The sequence below is a fragment of the Myotis daubentonii genome, chromosome 2 (assembly GCF_963259705.1).
Source record: "Myotis daubentonii chromosome 2, mMyoDau2.1, whole genome shotgun sequence".
In the NCBI taxonomy this organism is placed as follows: Eukaryota; Metazoa; Chordata; class Mammalia; order Chiroptera; family Vespertilionidae; genus Myotis; species Myotis daubentonii.
Genome location: NC_081841.1, coordinates 193056995 through 193083764, shown reverse-complemented (window position 1 = coordinate 193083764; position 26770 = coordinate 193056995). Strand labels below are relative to the sequence as shown.

Genomic DNA, 26770 nt, shown 5'->3' with positions numbered 1-26770 from the left:
TCCCTCCGCCCGGCGCCGCCACGGGTGGCTTAAGGCCACTTGGCCCCACGCCTCCAGCTCCCGGAGCCGCCCCCGCTCCATCCCGGCCCCCCGAATTCCTCTCCGTGGCCCTCGCCCCCCAACTCCCTCCCGACCCACCAGGTTCTCCCTCCGTAGGCCGCTCCCGGTACCCACCTCGGAAATTCTTGATCACAAGTTTCTTGGAGCCGCCGCCGCCCCCTGGCTTGGAGGAGACGGCGGCCGCGGCCAGGGACGCTGGCTTGGTGAGGCCATTGGTGTGCCCCACGAGCGCCGAGAAGTTGCCCTTCCTGGGGGTCTCGTCGGCCATGGCTGCGGCCGGGAAGCAGTGGGCGCCCCGCCCCGTCCGGCCGTCTTCTCCGCCTCCTCCCCGAGCCGCGCGGCAGGGCCTCCCTCCTCCGCTCCCTTCGGCAACTCCCGGCCCCGTCAGCGCCGCCCCGGCCCGGCCCAACCGCCGCACGGCCTCCGCCAGGCCCGGCCCCGCTCCGCTCCCGCCCCGGCCGCGACCTGGCCACCGACCCTGGGCTCGCGAGCGCGGCCAGTCCGCGTCCGCCGGGGTCCGTGTGGAACTTGCAACAGTCAGGGGGGCGGCGGAGCAAAAGCCCTATCAGGCCCGGGGTACCGGCGCGCCCTGGGCTGGCCGGAGCACCCAGGGGGCGCGGACCAGGCGTCCTCGTCCAGGGGTAGTTGGGGGCCTTGCAGCAGAGAGAAGCCCAGCCTTCCTCAGTCCGGGCACATCGCCACGCCGGTCCCGGGCTCGCGCTCCCCCGAACACTGCCTCCGGAACCAACGTGCGGGGAAAGTTGGGTCTGGGGAGCCGGTCTGGGAACGGACCGAGCCGGAAGTGACGCGCGGCCTTGCGCGCATGCTCCGTCTGGTCCCGGCGCGGTGGGAGCCACCATGGCGCACATCACTATCAACCAGTACCTGCAGCAGGTAACGCTGTTTCGTGGCGGCGCGCGGTCTGCAGGGTGTTCGCCTCTTTCCTTTGGCTGCCGGGCTTTGGGGTCGGGTGGACGGGCAGCCGGCTCGTGGCTGGCTGGGGTCTGGATGGACACTTCCCGTCCGGCTGAGTCTCTTGGCTGACAGCACCCGGGAAGCAAGAATGATTGAAGCAGACGCGCCGCCGTGTTTCTTGGAGACCCAGGGATTCGCCGATGGTCGCTGCTCTCTGTTTAGGGACGTCCGCGTGTATGGAGAGCGGTCCCTAGTCATAGGGGATGCTGAAAGGCCCGTTAGCCACGCGAAGGAGGTGGGGTTCAGCCCCTGTGTAGCCAGGGAAGAAGGCCTGACCCAGAGGCCTGACCTAGAGGTTTTGTTTTCGGAGAGACGGCGGTGGAAGCAGGGGGTGGAGGTAGCAAGGAGTCCAGACTGCGAGCCTCTAGTCCAGAGGTTCTCAACTTGTGGGTCGCGACCCCTTTGGGGGGGGGGGTCGAACGACCCTTTCACAGGGGTCGCCTAAGACCATCGGAAAACACATATAATTACATATTGTTTTTGTGATTAATCACTATGTTTTAATTATGTTAAATCTGTAACAATGAAATTGGGGGTCACCACAACATGAGGAACTGTATTAAAGGGTCGTGGCATTAGGAAGGTTGAGAACCACTGCTCAAGTCATAGCTACCTTTCAGTACACGCTGTGTGTGAGCACTTGGCATACTCTGTATCCTTTGGGAAATGTCTCTCCAAGCGGTTTTGACCATACAGCAGCCAGTAAATGGCAGTAGTATAGTTCATACAGTTATGTATGTATTCAAAGCTTGAATACATTGATTATAACAGGAATCATGAAAAAACAGACACATGCTTTTATTTTAACTTAAAACACAAAAATACATTCGTTTGCTAGCCTTTTAATTGAGGCCTAAGACCTTTTCTTAAGGATAAGTGTACTGTGGCCTTATCTTTGCAGACTTAACATTTTCAAATATCAGTTTGTTTGCTTAAACTTGTTTTTATTGATTTCAGAGAGTGGAAGGGAGAGGGAGAGAATCATCCATCAGCTGCCTCCTGCATGCCCGCCACTGGGGATTGAGCTGGCATGTTCCCTCACCCAGAATCCAGCCATGACCTCCTGGTTCATGGGTGGACGTTCAACCACTGAGCTACACCAGCTGAGCAAGATCAGTTTATTTAAAGTTGAGCAAGGATTTAGACACTGGAAAACCAATATGAATGTTTTGGGTTTTTTTTCATCTTTTACATTCTCTTGCCCACACATAGTTCTGTTTTTGTTTTATTTATTTATCATTCTGGGTGCCTTGTTACTTTTTAAAGCTGTTTACATTTAAAATTTTCATTTTTCCTCCAACTTTTTATTCTGTAAATTTTCAGACCTACAGAAAACTTGAAAGAAGTAGAAAAAAAGACATATAACACCCCTCACCTGGCCCACCCACCGTGTTTGCTCTGGGCATGTGTACTCCCAGACCATTTGAAAGAAAGTGGATGACACTATGGTCCTTTACTGCGCCTAGGACCAAGGCTGTTCCACTGTCTAATTGCAGTGACTTTACTACACTCAAGAAATTTAACATCAGTATTAACGTCAATATTTTTCTAATGTAGAATCTGTAGTTTAATTTTCCATGTTCCCTAAACTCTTCTTTAGAACTTCTTTTTTTAAACCCAGGATCCAGACAGATCATATATGGCATTTGGTTTGTTTGCTCTTTAGTCCTTTAATCTAAAAGGGTCCTTTTGCCATTTTTTGGGCTGGGGGTTTGGGGGGGGGGGTTATGACATTTAACCTTTCTTGAAATGTCCTGACCAGTTGACTTATAGATGTCTTACAGTCTGCCTTTGACTGTCCCTTATGATTAGATTCAGGTTAAATTTGATAGTGTGAATTTCCCATAGCCTCACCTCAGAGGCACACATTGATGATACTGATTCACTTGATGTCCATCAGATCACTCTGGTGTCGAGGTACCTTTTCCCTTGTTACTAATTTGGAAACTGTTGGATGGACTAAGAGAATCTAAGAGCATTCTGTTCCTCAAGACTTACAAAATGGTTTTAGATTTCATTCGTGGGCATTTTCCAAGTCAGTTATTACATTAATGTTTGCCAAGTGATGACTTTCTATCATTCTTTTACATTTGTTAGTATTTCATCTGTTAAAAAAAATGCTTTCCCCTTTGCCCTTCTTTTTAAAAGTATCGTTATGCATTATTTTTTAGGGCGTGTTATAATCCACTACCAATATTAAGAATATTATTATTATTGAAGCTCAAATTGTCTCATATTTAGACACTGGGAGCCCCTTCAGACTGGTTTCTGTGGCTTTTTTGATATGTCTTCATCCTTCTTTGAGCCCTGCTTTGCTTTCTGGCGCAGTAATATCTATTCCACTCTCACTTAGTTCTTTCCCTGTTCCAGCACTGGTTCAGCTATTTCCCCAGGGACTTCTGGTTCCTTTTAGTGGAGAATGGAATCTAGAAAACCAGTCTGAGTGCTAGGTGTGCTTATTGCTACTGGGAATCATTACTTCTAGGCCTTTTAAGGGAACAGAGCTAGTAAATATATTTTTGAGGAACTATGAGTTCCCAGAGTAGTTGATTCCCCCATGGACCAGCTTGGAGCCTGGAGTTCTCAAGGTGACCAGCAGCAGCCAAGAAAGAGAACTTATTCCTAGGAGTGCCCAGGGCCAGAGAGCTTCACTGGTGAGCTCTGCAGTCCCTGGGTCAGGCCCACAGAGCGCTGCTAAACAGGTTCAGCTGGAGTCCAGCTGCCTGGTCCAGTGGGATGTGTTTAAATTAAAAGGCCAAAGTTTCTGGGACATAACACATTAACTGACTAAAGCAGGTGACAGGGTTGCCTATGATCTCAGTGTCCATTGAGGGACAGATCAGTTTGTTAAGCTAGCCTGTTGCCACCCCTCTGTTTACCCCTACCCCTTCCCGGACACACATCCATCCACCTTTACACCCCATGATGGGAACTTTGGCAGCTTTTATCAGTTTCCTTCCAAAATACTTATGGAATCTGTATTTTGTGATTACTCAGAATACATCAACAAGTAATCCTGCACAAACATCTTTTGTTTCTTATTGTAAGGTAAATCCTTAGAAGTGGAACTGCTGGCTCAAAATGTAAGTGCTTATGTAATTTTGTTGAATAGTTAAGTGCCAAATTCTTTATTAGATAAGGTGGTGTAAATGTTCCCAGTCAATGGTCTGAGTTGTACAACAGATGAGGAATTGGGTCCCCTTGGTGTCCTGGTGGCTTTTGCCTCTATTTTTTCTGGCTGCGGGTGCCTGGGCATGGGATTGCTGGGTGGGGGAGTAAGTATGTGCTCTCTTTAGTAGGCACACCAAACAGTGTCCCAAAGTGGATGCCACGTCACCCTCCCCAGCAATGTGTGAGAGGTTTAGTTGCTTTATATTCTTAGAATACTTAGTATTGTCAGCCTTTTCCATTTTAACTCTTCTGTGGGTAAGTATGGGTATCTTGTTGCATTTTACTGGTGGGGCCGGATGTGAGCACTTTCTCGGGTATGTACCATTTGGATATTCTCTTTATGATGTGCATTGTGTGGGCATAAATTTATATATTTACTTTTTTTGTAGATAAATTATCCTATATAATAAAAGCATAATATGCAAATCAACCAAATGGTGGAACTACAGATCGGCGGAGGGTGGGGCTGGCGAGCAGGTGGTGACAGGTCCGCCAAGGCGCATGCCAGTAGGCAGAGGGAGGGGATGGCGATGGGGTGGTGGGGGGAAGTGTGGCAACCAGCAGCGGGGCAATGGGAGCCGGCGCTATCCCCTGATTGCCCGCCCAGTCGCCTCCCGCAGAGGGAGGCCATGGACGTCAGCAGTGGTGGGCGATTTGGGGCAGGGCCGGCCACTCACTTCCCAGAATGGCCTGCCGGGGTCACCTCCCACAGAGGAGACCCCCCCCTTCCATTCTCCCCCCCCCCCACCCCCCAGTGCATGAATTTTCATGTACCAGGCCTCTAGTCTATATACACTGAGTGGCCAGATTATTATGACCAACTGACGTTTGAAGGCAAATTAGCTATACATCATATGGGATATAGAAGCCGAAGGCCTGTTCGAACACCTTTGCTGTCTGCAGTTACCAAGATAAAACGTCTCCAATTCACACATGAACACAAGGATTGGACAGTTGCGCATTGGAAAAAAGTCATGTGGTCCGATGAATCACATTTCCAGTTGCAGCATGCAGATGGCAGAGTGAGAATTTGGCGGAAACAGCATGAAAGCATGCACCCCACATGCATGAGTACAACCCTTCAAGCTGGCGGGGGCAGTGTTATGGTTTGGGGCATGTTTTCCTGGCATGATTTGGGCCCTTTAATTTGTGTGAACAACATCTGAATAGCACACCATACCTAAGTATCGTTGCTGATCAAGTTCATCCTATCATGTTGATGGTGTATCCCAATGGAGATGGCTTCTTCCAACAAGACAATGCGCCATGCCATGGTGCTCTTATTGTGCAGGAGTGGTTTCAAGAACATAAGGGAGACTTTACCTTGCTTAGGTGGCCCCCACAGTCACCAGATCTCAATCCAATTGGGCATTTGTGGGACCAAGTTAAAAGAGCCACCAGGCAGCTGGTTCCACAACCATCAGATCTCACAGAACTGGACAGTGCTATTCATCAGGCATGGTGTCAGATTCCTCACATCACCTTTCAAGATCTCATGGAGTCAATACCAAGAAGAATCGCCGCAGTATTGAAGGCAAAAGGTGGCCCAACGAAGTACTGATGGGGTGGTCATAATAATCTGGCCACTCAGTGTATATATAAGCTCAGTGACCAAACAGCAGAATGACCAGAAAGACCAATCGCTATGACAGGCACTGACCACCAGAGGGCAGACACTGCAGGATGAGCAGCAGGAGCAGCTGCTCAGAGGGTGAGTCCACAGCTGCTCAGCTAACTGGGATGAGTGGCACTCCCACAGCAGGAGCAGCTGCTCAGAGGGCAGGTCCTCAGCTGCTCGGCTAACCGGGATGAATGGTGCTCCCACAGTGGGCTGATCCCTGCAGTCCATGCCCCCACCAGTGCACAAATCCATGCACCAGGCCTCTGGTACTAATGTATGTATGCAGCTTTATGCTTTGCTTTCTCCTCACTTATATAGTTGGGATTTTTATGTCATTTTTGGTGAATATAATTTAAAATATCATTTTCTTTTTTAATTATAAATGTCTGCTATAACAGTCTTCCAGTATAGAAATATCCTATCTAATAAAAGAGAAACATGGTAATTAGCGTACGACCGCTACCCTTCCCATTGGCTAATCAGGGCGATATGCAAATTAACTGCCAGCCAAGATGGTGGCCCGCAGCCAGGCAGCTGGAAGCAAACATGAGGCTTGCTTGCTTCAGTGATGGAGGACTCCAACGTTCCCCGCCTGCCGCTCCCGGCCTCTGAGCTGCAACTCTAAGCAACTCTGTTACAAATATAGAAGCTAAACAAAACCCCAGAAACCTGCTTTAGTCGCCGGGCTTCAGCCAGCAGGATCGCAACATTGTTTCAAATACAGAAGGTAAACAAAGGCCAGAAACCTGCTTTCAGCAGCAGAGGCCTAAGAGCTGGAGCCTCAGAGCTAATGCTGGCCCAGAATAAAAAATAAAGAAAAAAAGGAGCATTTGGGAGCTGCAGTCACCCGCCAGCCTGAAAACAGCCCTCAGCCCCTCACCCAGACTGGCCAGGCGCCCCGGTGGGGACCCCCACCCTGAAGGGTGTGTGACCAGCTGCAAACAGCCATCATCCCCTCACCCAGGCTGACCAAGCATCCCAGTGGGGACCCCCACCCTGATCCAGGACACCCTTCAGGGCAAACCAGCCGGCCCCAACCCGTGCACCAGGCCTCTATCCTATATAGTAAAAGGGTAATATGCCTCCCAGCACCAGGATCAGCGGAGCTGAGAGACCTCCCGGCACCGGGATCAGTGTGACATGGGGCAGCGCCCAAACCACCTGATCGCCCTGCGGCTCTGTGTGTGACAGGGGGTGGGGCCACAACCTCCCTATCAGCCCTGCTCTGTTCGTGACAGGGGAAGGCGCCCCAACCCCCTGATCAGCCCTGCTCTGTGCCTGATAGGGGGGAGCTCCCCAACCCCCTGATCGCCCTGCGGCTCTGTGTGTGACAGGGTGCAGCGCCCCAACCCTCCCCCCCCCCATGGGCCCTGCTCTGTGTGTGACGGGGTAGAGCCATAACCTCCCCATCGGCCCTGCCCTGGTGTGAGAGTGGCAGTGCCCCAACCCCCTGATCGGCCCTGCTCTGTGGGTGATAGAGGGTGGCACCCCAACCCTGCCTTAACGGGCCCTGCTCTGTGTGTGATGGGGTAGAGCCATAACCCCCCCATCGGCCCTGCCCTGAGTGTGACAGTGGCGGTGCCCCAACCCCCTGATCGGCCCTGCTCTGTGGGTGATAGAGGGCGGCGCCCCAACCCCCTGATGGGCCCTGCTCTGTGCGTGACAGGGTACAGAGCCCCAACCTCCCTGATGGGCCCTGCTCTGTGCATGACAGGGGGCAGCGCCCCAACCCCCTGATGGGCCCTGCTCTGTGCGTGACAGGGTACGGAGCCCCAACCCCCCTGATGGGCCCTTCTCTGTGTGTGACGGGGTGGCGCTGCAACCTCCCCATTAACCCTGCCTTGAGTGTGACAGGGAGCGGTGCCCCAACCCCCCAATCGGCCCTACCCTGAGCGTGACTGAGGGTGGCATCGCAACCTCCCGATCCGCCCTGCTCTGTGCATGACAGGGAGCAACGCCCCAACTCCCCAATTGGCCCTGCTCTGAGCCCAACCAGGGGCTGCACCTAGGGATTGGGCCTGCCCTCTGCCACCCGGGAGCAGGCCTAAGCCAGCAGGTTGTTATCTCCCGAGGGGTCCCCGACTGCGAGAGGGCACAGGCCGGGCTGAGGGACCCCCCCTCCACCCCGAGTGCACAAATTTTTGTGCACCGGGCCTCTAGTATAAAATAAAAGCCTCCTTAGCCCTCACTGCACTGGCCAAGGAGTCAACTGCTGTGACATGGGTCCTGCATTTCTTCTTGAGCTTACATGTCATACATACTTTTTCTTTTTCTCCCAGATCAAGTTATACAGTTTTCTTGTGGCTAACTTTATTTTTTCCTTTTGCTTAACAGTAAGCATATTGTGAACACTTTCCCATGTTATTACATGTAGATTTATTTCATCCTTTTTTTACAGCACACAGTTACCTGTTGTATGACTATGACACCATTCATTTAGCCATTGCCATTGCAATTTTTATATTTAGGTTGAGTGGAAGCCTTTTGAATTTTGGAAATATGTGGTTTATAAGCTCTTTTTCCCCATAAGCTATGAAAGTGAATTTTCAAATGTCTGCTGGTATGACTAAGTAAAACTAGAATAATTCACCTTCATTAATTTTCAAATAATAAGCTGGTTTATTCTGCTTTTTCATGGTTTTTAATATTAAGTCACCTGTTTATTTGCCTTTGGAAGATCTTATTTTGAAAGGTAGTTATTGTTTGCTGGCTAAAGAGAATACTTGTTATATTTTGATTCTTGCTCCTTTCAGAATAGGGAAAATGAATTTTAGTGGTATACAAAGTGTTGTTTAGGTTCTATTAGAATAGAGTATTTTATTTTCTGCTGAGCTTTTCTCTTCTCAAATGTCAGGTCTATGAAGCAATTGAAACCAGAGATGGGGAATCCTTTGCAGAGCTGGTGTCTTTCAAGCATCCTCATGTTGCCAACCCACGGCTGCAGGTAGGTGAAAGGACTAAGCACAGAGCGGGGTACAGTGTACCTGGCTTCCTAAGACAGGTTTAGAATTTGAGCTTATCTGTTGGTGATTATATTTGGCTGCCTATAGATTGCACCTCTGACCATATAAACAGCTCTTGAGCAGCCGATCAATAATTCTCTCTCATCATTGATGTTTCTGTCGCTCTCCTACATCCTTTTTCTCTGAACTCAATAAAAATATATTTAAAAAAAAAAACAAAACAGCCCTATCCAGTTTGACTCAGTGGATAGAGCGTTGGCTTGTGGACCAGAGGGTCCCTGGTTTGATTCTGGTCAAGAGCACATACACTGGTTGCAGGCTTCTCCCCGGTCTGGGCCCTGGTCAGGGCTTGTGTAGGAGGCAACCAATCGATGCATTTCTCTCTCTCTTCCACTTTCCCTAAAAAAAAAAAAGAAAAGAAAAAGAAAAAAAAAATCAATGGAAAAATACCCTCAGGTGAGGATTAACCAAAAAACAAAAACAAAAACAACCCCCCCCCCCCCCACACACACACACCAAAAACCCCCACATAGTTCCTGGAGTAGAAGCAGGCTTTTAAAAAAATTAAAAGTTTCCTAGGTTGTTCTAATGTGCAGAACACATTGAACCATTGCTCTAAATAGAAATTAGTGCCAGAGACTTGATGAGATTCAGGTGCACATCAGGACACACATGTCTGTTTGTCCATTTATAATCTAAGGCTTATTTCTTCTATATAAAATTCCCCATTAACCTTCCATCTGATGGTTCCATTCACTGGTGGCCATTGTCCAAATCAATTGTTTCATTAGCGATTGTAGAATGATGATTTTTCTGATGTCATTTTTCCCTCCCACATTTACATATGTATTGTATCAGTGTAAGAGTAGACTCATTGATTCCTTTTTGTTTTTTTTAAATTCAGAGTGCTTTATAATCCATTGTAATGCTTATATTACCTAAAATTTGGTCATTGAGAGGAAAGAGTTAGAAGTAAATGTCAACTAGTCTAGACCAGTACAGATAGAGGTTGGTTCTATCACCAGGAAGCTGAGAAGGAGTGATTCCTAACATGCCTTCTTCTCTAACTCATTAGACCTTATTTATGTAAGGTATTATACACTTTATTAATTATTAAGCACATAGTAGCTGCTTATTAAATATTTCTTGACTGACTGGCAAGAACTATTAAGGTATGTATGAAACATTAAGGTATGTATGGAAGTGCCTAGACTGTTTCCTAGCCTGTGGTAAACAAAACATTGTATTAATCTAGTGCTCTATCGATAGTTCATGCTTGATTGATATTTATTGAAACAGTGAACCTTTTATTTAGAAGTACTAAACTATAAAGTGTTGCTGTTAACTGTAAAGTCTATATTCTTTTGAAATAGGTTTGTTTAAATCTGTACACATTGTGTTCTTTCCATGCCTTTTAATTTTATTTTTGCCATTTTTCATCTTATCATTTCGTTTAGTTGGCCTCTCCGGAAGAGAAGTGTCAACAAGTTTTGGAACCCCCTTATGATGAAATGTTTGCAGCTCATTTAAGGTAAGTAAAATAAGCACATCTTGGAGTTGCTGAATTGACTAAGGATTTTATTTAACATCATCTAATGCTTGAAACAATGAATAATTACTTTGGAAAAGTAGAAAAGTGTGTTTGCAATTTCACTTCGGTAGAGCCTATGAAAATTTTGTAAACTTTAAAAAACTAAGATTTTAATAAACTTTTTTTTTTAATTTCAAGGATCATGTATATTTTCAAAAGTTAAAATTATATTGTGATCATGTATATTTATATGTCTATTGTGTGTCACTGAAAAAACCAACACTTGATACTCATTATATTGGCTGTATAGTCATCTTTTGTTTAGTAGGGCGTAGAGCCCACATTTGACTGTATTTTCTCAGGGAAATATGCCTCGCTTTTAATCTCTTTGCCTAACTGGGAAAGAAACTACAGCTGAGCAAATAAGATATTACTTTTTATTTACATTTCATTTCATCTACGTTTATCTCTAAACCATCAATTCAGGCAAAGTTTTATGTCCTTACAGTATGTGGTGTTTGACTGCCTCCCTGCCTGCAATCCTTCCAGTGTTTCAGAGCAGGCTGGAGTTGGGGTGTGGGTGGGGTGGGGAGGCAAGGTCGGGTAGCCCTGTGAGATCTTAGGAAAAGTCGGGGTGCCTTTAAGGTATCTTTCAATTTCCTAGCTCTGTGCAGTATGCCATGAGATTCCAGATTTGCTGATGAACTGACTAATAATGACTCTGACCAGCTGGGCATCTAGTTGGAGAGTCATCACTTATTAAAGTGCCATACTGTATTATCAGTGCATGTTACTAATAAAACCTGCTGGCAGCTAGGTTCTCCTTCTGGGACTTGAAAGAATAGTCTCAAAACATAATGTGGGATTTCCTAACATACCAACCCATTTTACTTCAAATAGTTATTTGTGTGTTTCTTCAACTTATGTAGTCTTCCAAGCAGAAGGTCCATCTTTCACTACAGGATCAGTTGAGAACTGGGGTGTTTGTGATAGAAGATGTGTGGTCTATGTAGTTTACTTCTAGGATTTTATCCTGTGAATGCCTTGTCTGCTGCTTCAGTCCTCAGGCTCCAATGTTTCTTTTCCAGGTGCACGTACGCAGTGGGGAACCATGACTTCATAGAGGCATACAAATGCCAGACTGTCATCGTCCAATATCTTTTGTCATCTGTTAATTCTTCAGTTTATAACATACAGTGGATTACTTGAGGTTTAAGATTTTGAGACCTTGGGCTAATTTTATTTATCCCTGTAATTAGGAAAGGAATTAAAACTTTTTGGAAGACAAACTCCTATTTACCTATTTTACTTGGTATTTAAATTTAGCATAGGTCTTAAGCCTATCATCTAGTTACGTTTATAAGGATTTGGTTATGATTAAGGATTTAATTTAATTCTCTTATGAAGAAGAATATTTTGTTGCCTCTAAAGCATTAAATGTAGTTACAGGGACTGGTTCCGTTCCCTTAGTGGAATATCAGAACTCCAAAATCCAGGTATAGATGGACAAAAGTGGACTCAACACACATCATCATTTAATTGTGGTCAAAAAAGACCTAATCAAGCCAAATTCTGATTTAAATCATTGAAGTGAAAGCTTATAACTAAGCCCCTAGTCAGTGAGTGTCCTAGTATTTATATGTATCTCTAGACTCAGTTTGCTTTTTTTTTTTTAACCATCTTGTTTAAATATACACAGAAGAGAGTTGTTTGCTAACTATTAGGTCTGCTTTGAATTCAGCAATTTTATAATTGATGAATTAAACTTTATACTATAGATTCCACAGCCCATCTGTATATATAAAAGCCTAAGCGACCATTAAGACCAGGTGACCAGACTATGACATGCACTGACCACCAGGGGGCAGACACTCAATGCAGGAGCTGCCCCATGGTGGTCAGTGCGCTCCCACAGCCAACCTCCTGCGGTCCCTCCCCCTGGCCAGCGGCCCTGATCAGTCCCAAATGACCCCCCCCCCCCCATCGCCAGTCAGGCTGAGGGAGCCCCCTCACCCATGCACAAATTCCTGCACTGGGCCTCTAGTTACATAAAAGTTGTGATCATCTGGGATCAGAGTAACCAAATAAAGTGTTTGTGATTGCCAATTTAAAAAAATCTTGTGCCCTGGCCGGTGAGGCTTAGTTGGTTGAGTGATATCACATGCACTGATCGGTCACCAGTTTGATTCCCATTTAGGGTTGCAGGCTCGATCCCCACTAGGGGGCATGCAGGAAGCAACTGATCTATGTTTCTCTCTTGCATGGATTTTTCAAATCATTTTTTAAAAAACTATTTTATGAAAATGGTCTTTTTCTTACTTTGGAGAAAGTATGTATGAAATAAATATATTTAGTACTTACACCTTATGATACTCAGATATTTGTAAGTGGGTTTATACATTTTTTTCCTCAAGAACTTACTGCTATGAGTTTATAATTTTTTAAATGGTGAGCTATCCCCCTGAAAGTTTAGAATTCTCCTTATTTATTCTTCTTATTTGTAGCATTATTTAAATTTATATGTTATACCTTAATGTAGTACATCATTCCTGCGGGCATTTCAGGCCCACAAAGAAGAAAACTGGTAAGTATGAACAAAAACAACTAGAAATTAGCCTCTTTTTTTTTTTTCCCCAGAAGCTTTAAAAAAATGTAATCTAGTTAAATATGTATCATATTTTCTATGTGGACATTTACTATGTATTGATGTAATGTCAACATGGATAATGGAATTTTAATAGTCATTGTAAACTTAAATGGCAGATCAGCCAGATTATTTGCAGTGTGTTTATATAAAAATGAAGTATTTTTATTTCAGCCCTTGCGTGCCCCCAAATATTTATTAAAAACAATTTTTTCCCCTTCAATTGTTATTTTTGCTTTTAAACTTGGACAAAAGAGGTAGATCACTACAGTTCATTTGGGTGATGTAATACATAATAATTGGGTTATTTTAAATTGTTTGCCAAACTAATTCTTAATTTTATGATTTATTAACAAACCGTAGGCAAACACTGAAATTTTGTTTATACTGGAAAAAAGGCAAAAACAAAACCCCACGCCCCTTTTTAAAGTGAAGGCTTATTTACCCATGAAAAGAAGACCAACACAGCCAGCTAGATTTTAAAAAAATCTGTTTTATGACATTGTGTCTGTTGCATACTCTGGTTGCTGTTAGGAAATTTTACTAAACCACATCTAGCTTTAATGGAGTTGTTTGAATAATTGTGGGGAGTAGAGAAGGAGGATGTCCTGGGAGCAATGAGGAAGTGCTGCCTCAGTCTGAGGGCTCCTACGTGGACCAGGGTCTAAGCCTCTGAGGAGGGCCTGGGGTAGTAGGTGTAGAGAGCGTCAGTGTCTGGCCTCTGTGTTGATCAGGAAGCACAAGGGCTGCAAGCTGCCCTGATGGATGATGAGGAAGGTAACAGCAGCCATTGGATTATTGGAGCGGGACTAACTCCTATTCTGGATAATAGCCTTGTGTGTAGATGTCAGTCCCACCTCTGGTAATGGGCTCTCTGACCTCGTAGCCTCTTCAAACACCTGTATTTTTTTGCCCCTGTAGGGCTCTGCCTGTCATGTATGCAGTAGCACTTGATCTTCGAGTATTTGCCAATAATGTAAGTTCAATTTTTATCATTATTGTTTTACAACCTAGACTTGGTATCTGTCTATTGCTTACTTTCATGTCATTCTTTACAGGAGTTTTGAGACATGAGTGGGGTTTGGGATATATCTGATATAGAGAACAAAATAACAGGGATGTCTCAACTTTTCTTTTTGGGTTGATGTGAACAGATTTAAATAAACCGGTTTTCACACTGTAGCTATAGAGGGAGTTGTTTCTGTATATGGTTAATCATTTATGACATGCAAGATTTTTTTTTAAAGGGGATGGAACAGTAATAGATGGGCAATTCTGATTCTCTTCTACTGTTGAGATGTGGCCTGTCCCCTGTCTTAAAGAATTCCATCTTAATGTAGGTTGAAGCAATAGCTAAGGGTTTCTCTGGTATGAGGAGGTAAAGATCCTGGCTTTTATGGAGTTGCTTTCCCCTTGGGGATCAGCATCAGCCAGTTTTGGAGCAGCGTTTGGTCCTAAGACCCCTTTACAGTTTTAAAAATTATTAATGACTCTATGACTAGACAAGATGGAATAAGCACATTTTTCCTATTTCTCCAGCTGGGAATTTTAAAGCCAATATGACTCTGAGAGGTGGAGAGAAATAGGGGACAGGAACCTGCAGAGCAGTGAGCAGTGAATTTTCTGCATTTCTTTCTTGCCACCTCTCTGACCTAGCTGGTCCCAGAGAAACCTGAAATCTGGGAATACCAACCCACAGAGATGAAGAAGCCCCAAGAAGAGCAGGAAGGGGCAAGGCAGCTCATCAAGACAGACCTCTTTGATAATTCCTGCTGCATTCCATACAAAGTCTGCAGGTCCCCATCTGGGGAGCCAGACCCCCATCCCACCCAGTGCCATAGACGTGGAGCCCCCATTACCACTGGCATGGTGTCAGCAGAGGCCTGCTGAAACAAGATAAATAAGATCCACAGCCTCATAAGGTAATAATACCCCAAATGTCCAGGGTATAATTGAAAAATACTTATCATACCAAGAATCAGGAAAATCTTAGCCTTTTGAAATGTTGAATGAGGAAAGACAATCAACGAACACCAACACAGAAATGACACAATGTTGAAATTCCCTGATAAAGATTTTACACCAGCCATCATAAAAAGGCCTAAAGGAGCAATTACGAAGATGCTTGAAATAAATGAAAATGTAGACAGTCTCAGTAAAGAAAAGATATAAAGAAGAACCACATGGAAATATTAGAACTGAAATTATAGTGTTATCTACACTAATAAAAGACAACGATGCTAATTGACCATACCTTCGCTACGCCATTAGCCAATCAGAAGAGTATGCAAATTAACCCAACAAAGATAGCCATTAAATTTGCATACTGCAGGCGGGGCCGGCAGCGCATGACGCTGCCTGCAGGACCCGAGCCCCGGATCCCTGACCCGGCGAGGTGGGGCCGGCAGCACACTACGCTGCCCGCGGGACCCAGGCCCCGGATCCGTGATCTGGCAAGGCGGGGCTGGCAGCGCCCGATGCTGCCCGGGGGATCCGGGTCTTGGATCCGTGATCTGGCGAGGGAGCAAAGCAGTGGAGAAGGGAGGGAACTGAGGGCGAAGCGGCGAAGGGAGGGAGCGAGGCAGTGGAGAAGGGAGCGAAGCCTGCCTCAGTGGGCTTCTCTCCCTTCTCTGCTTCGCTCTGGTCTCAGGAAGCCCTATTCTTGCAGGAATCTTCCTGCAACGGGCCTCTAGTATGTGTTATATCTATGCATATTTACTGTATTAGAAATTTTAACTGGGAAAAATTTTAATATTCATTTAAAATAAGAAATAAAAGGAGGGCGGGTGCCTGTCTATAGTGATCTCATCAGTAACCAATGGGGAAAACAGAGGACATATGTAATACTTTCAACACTAAAGATTAAAAATTAAAGTAATAAAACTTTTGCATGGTAACATAATTGACTTTTAAATAAAAAAATAACTATTTTTAGAATGAACAGAAAGTACTAAGAAGAATGATATTCTTTTGCAGTTTAAACTCTAATGTCTAGCATAACAGAAGCCACCCAGATTCTCATTTCTGCTTCTGTGTTTACTCTGTTGCAATATGTTGTTTTGGTTGAATATATGAAGACAGTCTTGCCTCACACAAAGGTAAATGGAGTAGGGAGGAGTATTTTAGTAGCCTTTTCAGATAATTGTAGGTACTCTTCTTTGAGCTGTATCAGCACTCTAAAAGCTACTTTTTACAGGCTAGTGTGGGCTCTGAAGCTTAGCAGTGAACTTTTTCCACTGTTACATCAGAATCCACTGGTGAGTCATGAACTTTGAATGGATCTTTTACCCTTGCATGGTTTTGTAAAATACATTGAACATTTGGAAACTTTTAGTTCATTGAGTTATGAGATGTTCCCACTATTGATACGTTTCATTATGTAAAAAACAAAACAAAACCAGAAAAACTACATTTGTTAATATCTACAGTGACCTCATCAGAAGACTCTTGAAGTAATGGAAAGCTGCCAAGTTCATGGTGGTCCATAGAAGTTTTCCAAAAATTTCTTTTTCCCTTGAAAGCACAAATATTGCCATTGGTAACAAATACTGTCAGTTGTTTGCCTGAAAGTAATAGGCTTCTTTCATTCACTTTCAAGCACGCCTGAATTGCACTGCTTGTCTGTCAGTTCCATGGTGCAGCTGGCAATTCCAACTGTGCCCAAGTGCTTTCCTTAAAACAACCATCATATTTTGCTGTGGGGCAGACATACTTTGAATACATTTCCCATTTCATCACAAATAACATTAAAAACTTATGTATTTAAGGACCAAGACTTAATGATACTGTATCATTAAGGACATTTTAAAGTGAAATTAGCTTTGTTGGTTAATTGATTGATGGATTGTAGATGCATGATGCTCCAGTGGTTTCACCTACTATTGTTTTTGCACCATCAGTGAAAACTGTGCACATGTCAATACAATGAAAAGAAATAATAATTTAATTTAGTATTATTATGAAAGTAGTTTAAACACGTGAGTTATCTGCCGGCATCTTGAAGGCCCTTAGGAATTCATAGATCACACTTGGAGAACCTGTGATAGGGTGAGTATGAGTGGGAGAAAATGGTTCTTTTTTAATGAAGACTATCCTGAAAGCAAGGAAGAGGTCAAAGTTGGTAATGACTTCGGTATTTATTGAAAAGTGTGTGTTTCAAGGGTTTTTAATAGCTGTGTGTAGGAGTTGGGAAAGTCAATAATGAGGGAACAAAAGGCTTCTTAGTGCAGGGCTACATGCAATGGCTTAAAAAACTGGTTGACTTATTAGCTTGAATTAGTTGAAGAGAGATTTGATTTGTGGAAGAGGTGGACTAAACTATAATTCTAGATGATTTCATCAGAACCCTTTGGGACCTTTGTAGCCTTTTTTTTTTTTTTTTTTTTTGCTTCTAGCTGCACTGTGATTTTCTTTTTTAATTAAGAAATCTAGCAGAAATAAAAAGTAAATGTTTTTATATTCTATTAGGCAGATCAGCAGTTGGTTAAGAAAGGAAAAAGCAAAGTTGGGGACATGTTGGAAAAAGCTGCTGAGTTGTTGATGAGCTGTTTCCGAGTCTGTGCCAGTGACACGTGAGTAAGGTTTTGGAGACATATTATTAGTCTCCTGTCATAATGCATTGCCCCTTCCCTCCCCTTTGTCTGTTGTTGACATTGACTTTACTTCTACATATGTGTAACCCCACAGTCATTTTATTTTTTGCTTTTAACAGTCAATTGTTTAGTAAAGAAATAAGAAAAGAGAAAAATAGACTTTTATGCTTACTCACGTATTTGCCATTTGAGCTCTTTAATATTTCCTATACAGTAGATCTGAGTTTCTATCTGGTACCATTTCTCTTTTCTCTGAGACTTTGATTTAGCATTTTGCTTTTAGTGTTGGTCTGCTGACAATGAATTCTCAGCTTTTTTTCTGAAATTCTTTATTCTGTCTTCATTTTTGAAGGATCCTTTTGCTAGGTGGAGTGTTCGAGATTGGACTTTTTTTTTTTTTTAAATATATTTTATTGATTTTTTTTACAGAGAGGAAGGGAGAGAGATAGAGAGCCAGAAACATCAATGAGAGAGAAACATCGATCAGCCGCCTCCTGCACATCTCCTCCTGGGGATGTGCCCGCAACCCAGGCACATGCCCTTGACCGGAATCGAACCTGGGACCCTTCAGTCCGCAGGCCGACGCTCTATCCACTGAGCCAAACCAGCTTCGGCGACTTTTTTCTTTTAAGACTTTAAAATGTCATTTCATCAGCTTTTCTATGTTTCTGATGAAAAGTCAGTTGTCAGTTCTTATTGTTTGTTGGTATGTAATGACTCTTTCCTTTGCCTTTTTTTCTCTTCACTTTTGGCTTTCAGTAGTTTGACCCTCATGTACCCAGGTGGTGGTGGTTGTTTTTTAATCCTCACCCAACGATATGTTTTTATTGATTTTTAGAGAGAGAGGATTAGAGGTTGAGAGAGAATCATCAATCAGTTGCCTCCCGTTCGCATCCCAATTGGGGATTGAACCCACAGCCTTTTGGTGTATGGGACTACGCTCCAATCAGCTGACCACCTGGCCTGGGCACCCTATGTATTTTCCTTATTTATGGTTCCTTGGGCTTCTTGGATCTTAAGTTGATGTTTCTTAATAGATTTTTCTAAATTTAATTTTTTATATTCTTCAACTGCTTTTTCTTTCTCTCATTCTTTCTCTTTTCTTTCTGGGGCTCCAGTTACATGTACATTATACTACGTGATATTATTCCACAGGGCACTGATATACTGTTTGTTTTCCAATCTTTCCTCCCCCTCTCTTTCATTTTGGGTAATTTATGTTGACCTGGCCTCAAGTTGACTGTTCTTATTAGTATTTATTTATTTATTTTAAAATATCTTTTTATTGATCTCAGAGAGGAAGGGAGAGGGAGAGAGAGATAGAAACATCAATGATGAAAGGAAATCATTGATTGGCTGCCTCTAGCACACCCCCTACTGGGGATTGAGCCTGCAACCCGGGCATGTGCCCTTGACCAGAATTGAACCCAGGACCCTTTAGTCCACAGGCCAACACTCTATCCATTGAGCCAAACCAGCTAGGACCACTATTTAATTTTTGCTTCTAGACTTTCCATCTGATTCTACTTTAGAGTTTCCATTTTTCTCCTGAAACTCTATCTCTTCACCCATCATAAAGCTATGTTTATTTGAGAGTTTTAGGATATTTTAAAGCAAAGAAAGGAAAAGCTTTCCATGTGTAAATAAACAAAATCTCTAGTCCCCAGAAAAGTGTTTCAGCTTCTCATTTCTCACCACTCTGTCCCCACCAGCCCCACCTCAAAACATTGCACCCAAGCTGGACTAAAGCAGTTCCTCCCAATACTTCCCCACCGAGGCTTTCCACACTGCCATCCCTTTGCCTGGCATGTCTTCCCAGCTTTTCATCTGGTGGTCTGCTTATTTCACAGCTTTCCGCCTCTCATAAACTTTCATGACAGATTGTACTTTGTGTTCACTACACTCACCAAAAGTAATTATTTTGGTGATGTTTGGATGATGTTTGTTCGATTTCAAAGTCCGTGAGGGCATGTATGCGGCTTTCACATGGTGTCTCTCACACCAAGGTAGCCCTCAGGAAACATTGATTACATAAATACTTGGACTTCTGTTTGATTATGTGTTCCTACACAGCAGTGATCTTCATGACCTTGGTTTGGCAATGGTTTTCTTAGCTGTGAAACCAAAAGCACAAGCACCCAAAGGAAAAATAGATAAATTTTGGACTTCATCAAAATAAAAAAACTTTTGTGCTTCAAAGGACACTACCAAAAAATGAAAAACAACCATAAAATGTTTTATAACGATTAGCTTTTACATACTATTACTGCAAACTAGGCAGTTTTCAGGTGCTGCAGCAGAGGGAGTGTATTACCTAATAATTATCTGGGGTTAGAATTCCTGGTTTGGACTCTTCAATTTTACCTATTAGATAAGACATCTTCTTTCAAAATGTTGTTTTATTTCATAAATATGACTTAAGCTGTAAGATTTTATCTCAACATATCAATTTGTTTAGACAGTTTATTTTGTAATTTATAAATATAATTCTTATTTCCTATGTAACGATAAAAAATTTTTTCCCGTAGTCGTGCTGGTATAGAGGATTCTAAGAAGTGGGGGATGCTATTTCTGGTGAATCAGTTATTCAAGATTTACTTTAAGGTATGCTTCTGTTTGAATAGTGTGTAAATTTCTTTCTCCTGTCTTCCCCATACCATTTCTATTACTTATCACCTAGCTCCCCTGGCATTGCTTGGGAAATGGTCATCACCTAGCCATATTTGTAATCCTAACAGCTAACATTTGTTGAGTGCCTGCTAAGTGCAAGGCACTATTGTAAGAAGTGTCGCCTTGTTTCAAAAACCTGGGGCCTTGTTTCAAAAACCTGGGCCGTATGAGGTAAGCCTTTAGCTCCAGGGGAAACTAAGGTGCCTGCGTATTGAGCAGTGTGCTGGTGTGCTGAACTGGGCTTTCAGTGAGGAGTTTCACTCCAGAGCCTTCTGCCAGAACATATGGGCCTGCGAATGGGTGAAGAAATCATTCTTTGCTACATGAGTTGGCCAGGTGAAGAGCGGCTATGTCACACACCAGTGGCTGGCCCTGGCCCCTGTGGGGGGCCTTCATTCGTAGGGAACATCTGCCCTGGAAGCACCTCTGCCTGATGCTCTTCTTTGGGCTTTCTCAAGTGGATATAATCTGTGCCATATGGCTTCTGTTTCGATTTTAGTATTATATGATCAATTTTGATGATGGTAATGGGTTTTGTAATTCCCAGTTTAAAGTTGCATATGCTTAGTAAAGTAGAAGTTTAAGTTGGTCCTGCCTGTTTTTTTTTAAATAACATGTTTAGTGGATTGTAATTTGTTATAGATCAACAAACTCCATTTGTGTAAACCTCTCATCAGAGCCATCGACAGCTCAAATCTGAAAGAAGATTATAGCACAGCACAGAGAGTAACATACAGGTACTATGTTGGACGAAAGGCCATGTTTGATAGTGACTTTAAACAAGGTATGTTGTTAATCATTTTTTCCAGTATTTTAAAGCCATTGCATTCTGAACACCTCTGTTGTAGTTTTAGAGATCACAATTATTACAATTTATTATTACTTAAAGTGGAATATAGGTGTAAACCAAGTTCAAGTTATTTTTTGTTTGTTTATTTTTGACACTAAAGTTGGTTAAATAAAAGGAAAATTGTATTTGAAGTTTCTTAATCCATGCTGGGTCCCTGAAATACATGCAGACTCTCAGTTATTCTGGACATCTTTTTTCCGTGAGGAAGCAAGCAGCAGTATTCTTGGCATTTGATAAAAGTAATTGTTTTCTCCCTTTGCCTGTGCTGATCATGCTGGCACAGGACGTGGAGACTGGGGCAGCAGGTAGCTCAGCTGCCAACTTGCTGCTTAGAAATCCCCCATGGCATGCCCAGGCGAGCAGTGGGAATGTGTCCTTGTTCTGGTGTTGTCTTTGGTGTTTGTGGCCATAGGCAATGGTGTCATTACCACATCAGAATGGCACTTTCGTGAAATTACATTATTGTGCAATTTATATCATTAACTTTCTCAAGAACATGATGCCAGTTTTTTTCTTTTCAGACTTTTTGATTAACTGGCATGAGGTGGTTCTTTATAACTTCTTTTATTGTACTCAGACCAGACTTTTTAATTCACCTCTTCAACAGCTATTTGCATACAAAACAACATAACTTCAGGCAATATAAAATAGATAAAATCACTTTTCTCTCCCCATGTCTTATAGCCATGGATTCTCTGATAACAAAAATAACAGCTCTTTCATCTTATTTTTTATTCTATAGGCATATACAGACCCAATTTCAAATTTTCTTTCACAAAAAAAATTTCATAGATGTAGGACTTTAGAAAATGGACTTTCCTTGGTTATTCTTCATCACTGCTTTTTTTCCCTTAAGTTATGAAGCATAAGAAGAAAAGCTTTTAAATTATATTGAAGTCTATTAAGGCATTGATAGGTTTTTGCTCTGAAGGTTCGAGTGTTTTTAATACCCAACAACAAGAAATGAATTATCAGTGTTAATGGTAGACGTTTATAGTTTCTGAAAACTTTAGAACCTTTGTATAAGGATAAATGGCAGGATAAAGAGCATAGAGGGAACTTCAGTAGCTGTATATTTTAAAAGATGCTCTTGTCTGACTTTTGCCGATATCTCTGCAGCTGAGGAGTACCTGTCCTTTGCCTTTGAGCACTGTCACCGTTTAAGTCAGAAGAACAAAAGGATGATTTTGATATATTTACTCCCAGTAAAAATGCTATTGGTGAGTTATTCAGTTCTTATAGACCCCTTTGCTTTCAAGAAACTTATAGACTTTGTAGAAGCTTATAGATGGTTTGTAGTTGATCACAACCTGAGCTGCATATGAGCCCACCCCAGAATAGAGGAAGAATAGCTTTGTGTGTAGCCTGAACCATGTATCTTCATGATTGACACTTCCAGATCCTTCTTTAAAGGCTCTGTTTGTATTTCCTTCCTATTTAAAGTATCTAATTAAGAAATTTAACGTAATGTAGGACAAATAAAATAAGTTCATATTATTTCTACTCCCCATAAAAAATCTACATTAATAGAAATGGATTAGCCAAGAACGGAAAATGTCATTCCAGCCTGTTTGTAGGTGTCTTATTTGGTCACCAAAAATTATTTTTGGTACTTAACAAGCAATGACAAATAACTAATATGTTAATTGGCTAAAACATTCTCAAAGTGATAGACCTTTCTATCCTCCCATTTAACATTTTTTAAAAGCTTATCAAAGCAGTGGACACATTTGGTTAAAATTATTTTAGTTCATGATAGCTTGTATTGGCAAAGGTACAATGTTGTACATACCCTTTCTACTTCTAACTATCCTTCACAGAAACAAAGAAGATAATTTTTTTTAAGCTTTATTCTTCTAAAGGTTGTTTCTGTATTTCTAAATCTGAATTTAGAAATTTCTTCAGTTATCACTTCCCTCCTATGATATTAAGGACAAGAGACATGGGAAGGTCAAGATCAAGGTCATATGTAACTGAATGACACAACTGTATTATACCAAGGTTTTCTGATTTCTAAACCAGTTTCCCCCCACTAGCATACTATGATGTTTTCAAACCTTGTTCAGCTACTTAAGAAGAAATTCTAAGAAATACAAGTTTGCAAGTTTTTAAAACTTAGTTCCTTGCTAAGGATTTTATCAAAAATAATTCTGTTTAAAAAAATAAAAAGCAAACAACCAAAAAAAAAACAAACACCCAAAAAAAACAAATTCTGTTAAAAAAGAAAGGGCTCTTATTCTGGAAAATTAACTCTTTGTTTTAGGGTCATATGCCAACCATTGAGCTTTTGAAAAAGTATCATCTCATGCAGTTTGCTGAAGTAACCAGAGCTGTAAGGTAGAGTATTTTATTCTTTTCTGTTTGGGATTTTTTAAAATATAAAATTAATAAAATTTCACACACCAATTAAGCAGTTGAACCAATTGCTTTTGGTGTGATCTCATCCTGGGATTTTGTTTTGTGACCATGCTTGCTCATCTTTCCCCCGTCACCCAGTGAAGGCAATCTCCTCCTATTGAACGAGGCTCTAGCGAAGCATGAGACCTTCTTTATTCGCTGTGGCATCTTCCTTATCCTTGAAAAGCTGAAGATCATCACCTACAGGAATCTTTTTAAGAAAGTGTAAGCAGAGTATTTTTGTAATAAGTTGAAACTCTTTGTATGACTCATGTAGAGTTGTCAGGTTATGAAAACTTAAAATAACAGGTGCTGTGTCTTCTGAGATGGAGAGGTCAGTCTGTGTGGACAAGGTCCCATCACTTTTCCTTTAATTGTGTGGAATAAAGTGAAAATTCCCCGGCCCGCCCACTGCCTCCAGGCGTTGGTGCCACACAGTGCGTGAGCAAAGGCTCACTTGTGGGAGGGATAACTCGGGGTATGCATGATAAGAGAACTTAGCAATAGATATTTTAAAACACCAGCCCTAAGAATAAAATATTCCACATTTTATCAGAGTATGTGGGACAGAGTTGTTCATTTTCTTTATTCATAATTAAACCTCTCCCTGCCACTCCTGTCTGTCAGAAAGTTGAATTCTTCTGCAGTTGTTTGTTTTCATCCATGTAACACTGGAAGTTGACTCTTCTTCAAGGCCTGATCCTAACAGGATCTCAGTTAAGAAACTTCAAACAAAGGCAGACTTTTTATAGCTGTAAGTAGTATATAAAAAAATGGCAAGGACCATATTTCATCGAATCCATTTTAAGATTTCAGAGATAGTACAATGTGAAAATACCTTCATCTTAGATTCCTTGAAATATTCAGTAAATATAAAAAATTATACTTGTACTAGTGGCTTTTTCAAATTGAGAAGACAAAATTATCCTATATAATAAAATGCTAATACAAAAATTACCCTAACGGTGGAACAACCAGTTGCTATGAGGTGCACTGACCACCAGGGGGCATATGCTCAATGCAGGAGCTGCCCCCTGGTGGTCAGTGTACTCCCACAGCAGGGGTAGTGCCGCTCAGCCAGAAGCCGGGCTCAGGGCTGGAGAGCACAGCAGCAGTGTCAGGAGCCTTTCCCATCTCCGCGGCAGCACTAAGGATGTCCGACTGCCAGCTTAGGCCCTCTCCTGGCATCAGTCTGACATCCCCCAAGGGCTCCCAGACTGTAAGAGGGCACAGGCTGGGCTGAAGGACACCACCACCCCCCCCCCCCCCCCGCCCTGTGCCAAGTGCACGAATGTCGTGCACCGGGCCTCTGGTATTTAATAACTGTTTTTAAAGTGTATTTAATAGGTGGAACATTCCTTTCATTCCTAGTGGTATGTTTCGTAGAAGATGTGTTTTCTACTGACTTACTCAGTGCTCTTTTTCTTAACTTTTGAAGTACTTGCATCCTGCTGGTAACTAGTGTGAACTTCTGTTTCCCTCTTCCAGGTACTTGTTACTCAAAACACACCAGTTATCTCTGGATGCTTTTCTAGTTGCTTTGAAATTCATGCAAGTGGAAGACGTGGACATCGATGAAGTCCAGTGTATTCTAGCCAACCTGATATACATGGTGCGTGAGCTCCTCGGTTCAGGTTAGGACTTGGTCTAGATCAGTGGTCGCCAACCTCTGGACCTTTCAGAACACCAGTGGTCTGTGGACCATCGGTTGGCGACTGCTACTCCAAAGGTTTCCTTAAACCAGTGGTTGCCAACCTTTCAGACCTCATGACCACCGCTGGCCTAGAATGTGAAGCTTTGATGCACTGTCGTTAAAGTTGTTATCAGACCCTTTTCCTTTGTGAAGGTATTTTCTGACAGAATTAATTGTATCCCAGGAAATACCATGATAATCAAAGGGCTTTATAGAGGGTTCGGGTGGGTGAATATAATATATATTTTATATTCTCCGTATATAACTTTATTCATTGTTCTCCCAATGACTTGAATTGCACTATGATTCGGGAAGAATGCTTATGCCAGAGAATAAGTAATTAACTCTCTCAACATCAGTGATGTGACTCAGGAACATAAACTAACCCTCTGTTTTTCTCCTACAGGGTCACATCAAAGGCTATATATCACATCAGCATCAGAAGCTAGTTGTTAGCAAGCAAAATCCGTTTCCTCCGCTGTCTACAGTGTGTTGAATGTATAAACACCTGTTCCTCTGGTGTTTATCGTACTAATGAAATCAGTACTTTGCCAGGACGTTACTTTCTGCAGCCGGAATCTCTTTGAGGCTCTTCTCTCAAGGATGTTGAGACTGAGTTCCCCGCATTCACAGCCACCTTGACATTCTCTCATCGCTCATTACTAATGTCGACCTCACGGAGACGTGGAATTTCTTTTTCAAATGTTGCAGACCCTCCTTTGACTCTGGAGCGTTGGAGAAACTTCTGTGAAGGAGGCTCTTCTCCAAGGCAGCTACAGTTTACTTCTAAGAGTTATGCAGAAGTGCAATTTTTTATATAATTTTTCTATATAAAAGGCATTCTGAATTTATACAAGTGACATAAGTCTTTATTATATCTTCTGGGAAATGAAATTTTGCTAAGATTTTAAAATTCACTCTTTTCCCCCCACTGTCCTTACCATTAGTCTGCGTTAAATTAGCATATTTATTTTTGCCAAGGTCCTTTCAGAGAAGTGGGCCAGTGTGCCTACAGATTGGCAAAAAAAAAAAAGTTTAATTCTGGGGTTAAAGTATATCAGAAATGAAGGAGATACGTAGTGTGTTTAAGACGTGTAAGATTTAAAAATCTGAATTGTGTATACATTTCCTATATTTCACTCAAAATACAGTTTAAATCAACTCACATTTTATTTTTAATCTTTTAAAGTATTACATGTCTCCTTTTTTCCCCAACTAACCCCCCTGGCCACTCCCACCCTCGAGGGCAAGCCCCCACTGCCCCAGTGTCTGTGTCCATTGGTCATGCTAATATCCATGCATACAAGTCCTTTGGTTGACCTCTAATCCCCCCTCCCCTGCCTTTTCCCCGAGGTTGGACAGTCTGCTCAGTGCCACCTTGTCTCTGATCCATTTTTGTTCATCAGTTTATGTTGATTATTATATCCCACACTAGAGGCCTGGTGCACGAAATTCGTACCCAGGTAGGGTTCCCCTGGCCAGGGCCTTCCTTCCCTGGCTACCAGCTGCTGGCCAGGGCCTTTCCTTCATTCCGCACCACCCTCTGGTGGTCAGTGCATGTCATAGCGAGCCATGGTATTCCTGGTCTCCCAAATTCCCAAGG

At 42.7% G+C, this 26770-nt stretch overlaps 2 protein-coding genes and 1 long non-coding RNA gene across 11 annotated transcripts in view; 2 read left to right on the top strand and 1 right to left on the bottom strand.

Annotated features, from left to right (window-relative positions):
• The window catches only part of CUL4A (cullin 4A), a 63118-nt gene extending 62349 nt beyond the window's left edge, over positions 1-769 (bottom strand). Inside the window, exon 1 of one of the 3 annotated variants that reach the window (XR_009451372.1) lies at positions 175-769. Coding sequence is in view for 2 of the 3 variants with exons in the window: in XM_059685166.1 (XP_059541149.1) it covers positions 175-328 (154 nt within the window). In the remaining variant the exon portion in view is untranslated. The remainder of the gene's footprint in view (positions 1-174) is intronic. The other 2 variants (XM_059685166.1, XM_059685164.1) reach the window with 2 other exon arrangements.
• Positions 770-784: 15 nt separating this feature from the next.
• Positions 785-26332, top strand: PCID2 (PCI domain containing 2). Of its 7 annotated transcripts, none has more exons than XM_059685176.1 (15): positions 878-954; positions 4084-4118; positions 8682-8771; positions 10248-10321; positions 11410-11477; positions 12866-12905; positions 13887-13941; positions 17433-17536; positions 20086-20161; positions 20870-21011; positions 22197-22297; positions 23341-23414; positions 23574-23699; positions 24963-25086; positions 25574-26332. In XM_059685176.1, exons 4-15 carry the CDS (start codon positions 10302-10304, stop codon positions 25661-25663), a joined length of 1020 nt encoding a protein of 339 aa, XP_059541159.1. In that variant the 5' UTR covers positions 878-954; positions 4084-4118; positions 8682-8771; positions 10248-10301; the 3' UTR covers positions 25664-26332. The 7 variants fall into 7 exon arrangements, with proteins under 7 accessions (XP_059541153.1, XP_059541155.1, XP_059541159.1 ...); XM_059685169.1 differs by lacking the exon at positions 4084-4118 and adding an exon at positions 2359-2571 and having other exon boundaries at positions 879-954; XM_059685170.1 differs by lacking the exon at positions 4084-4118 and having other exon boundaries at positions 785-954.
• LOC132226423 (uncharacterized) lies at positions 4976-6244 on the top strand. The gene is made up of 2 exons (XR_009451052.1): positions 4976-5921; positions 5990-6244. It is a non-coding gene; the product is annotated as an uncharacterized LOC132226423 (long non-coding RNA).
• Positions 26333-26770: the final 438 nt, after the last annotated feature.

Excerpts from the sequence above, each read along its gene's own strand:
- PCID2 (XM_059685169.1), top strand. The coding sequence starts at position 2,440 with ATGTGTACTCCCAGACCATTTGAAAGAAAGTGGATGACACTATGGTCC. Across the intron at positions 11,478-12,865 it reads CCAGACTGTCATCGTCCAAT|CATTCCTGCGGGCATTTCAG; the intron begins ATCTTTTGTCAT and ends AATGTAGTACAT. Across the intron at positions 25,087-25,573 it reads TAGCCAACCTGATATACATG|GGTCACATCAAAGGCTATAT; the intron begins GTGCGTGAGCTC and ends TTTCTCCTACAG.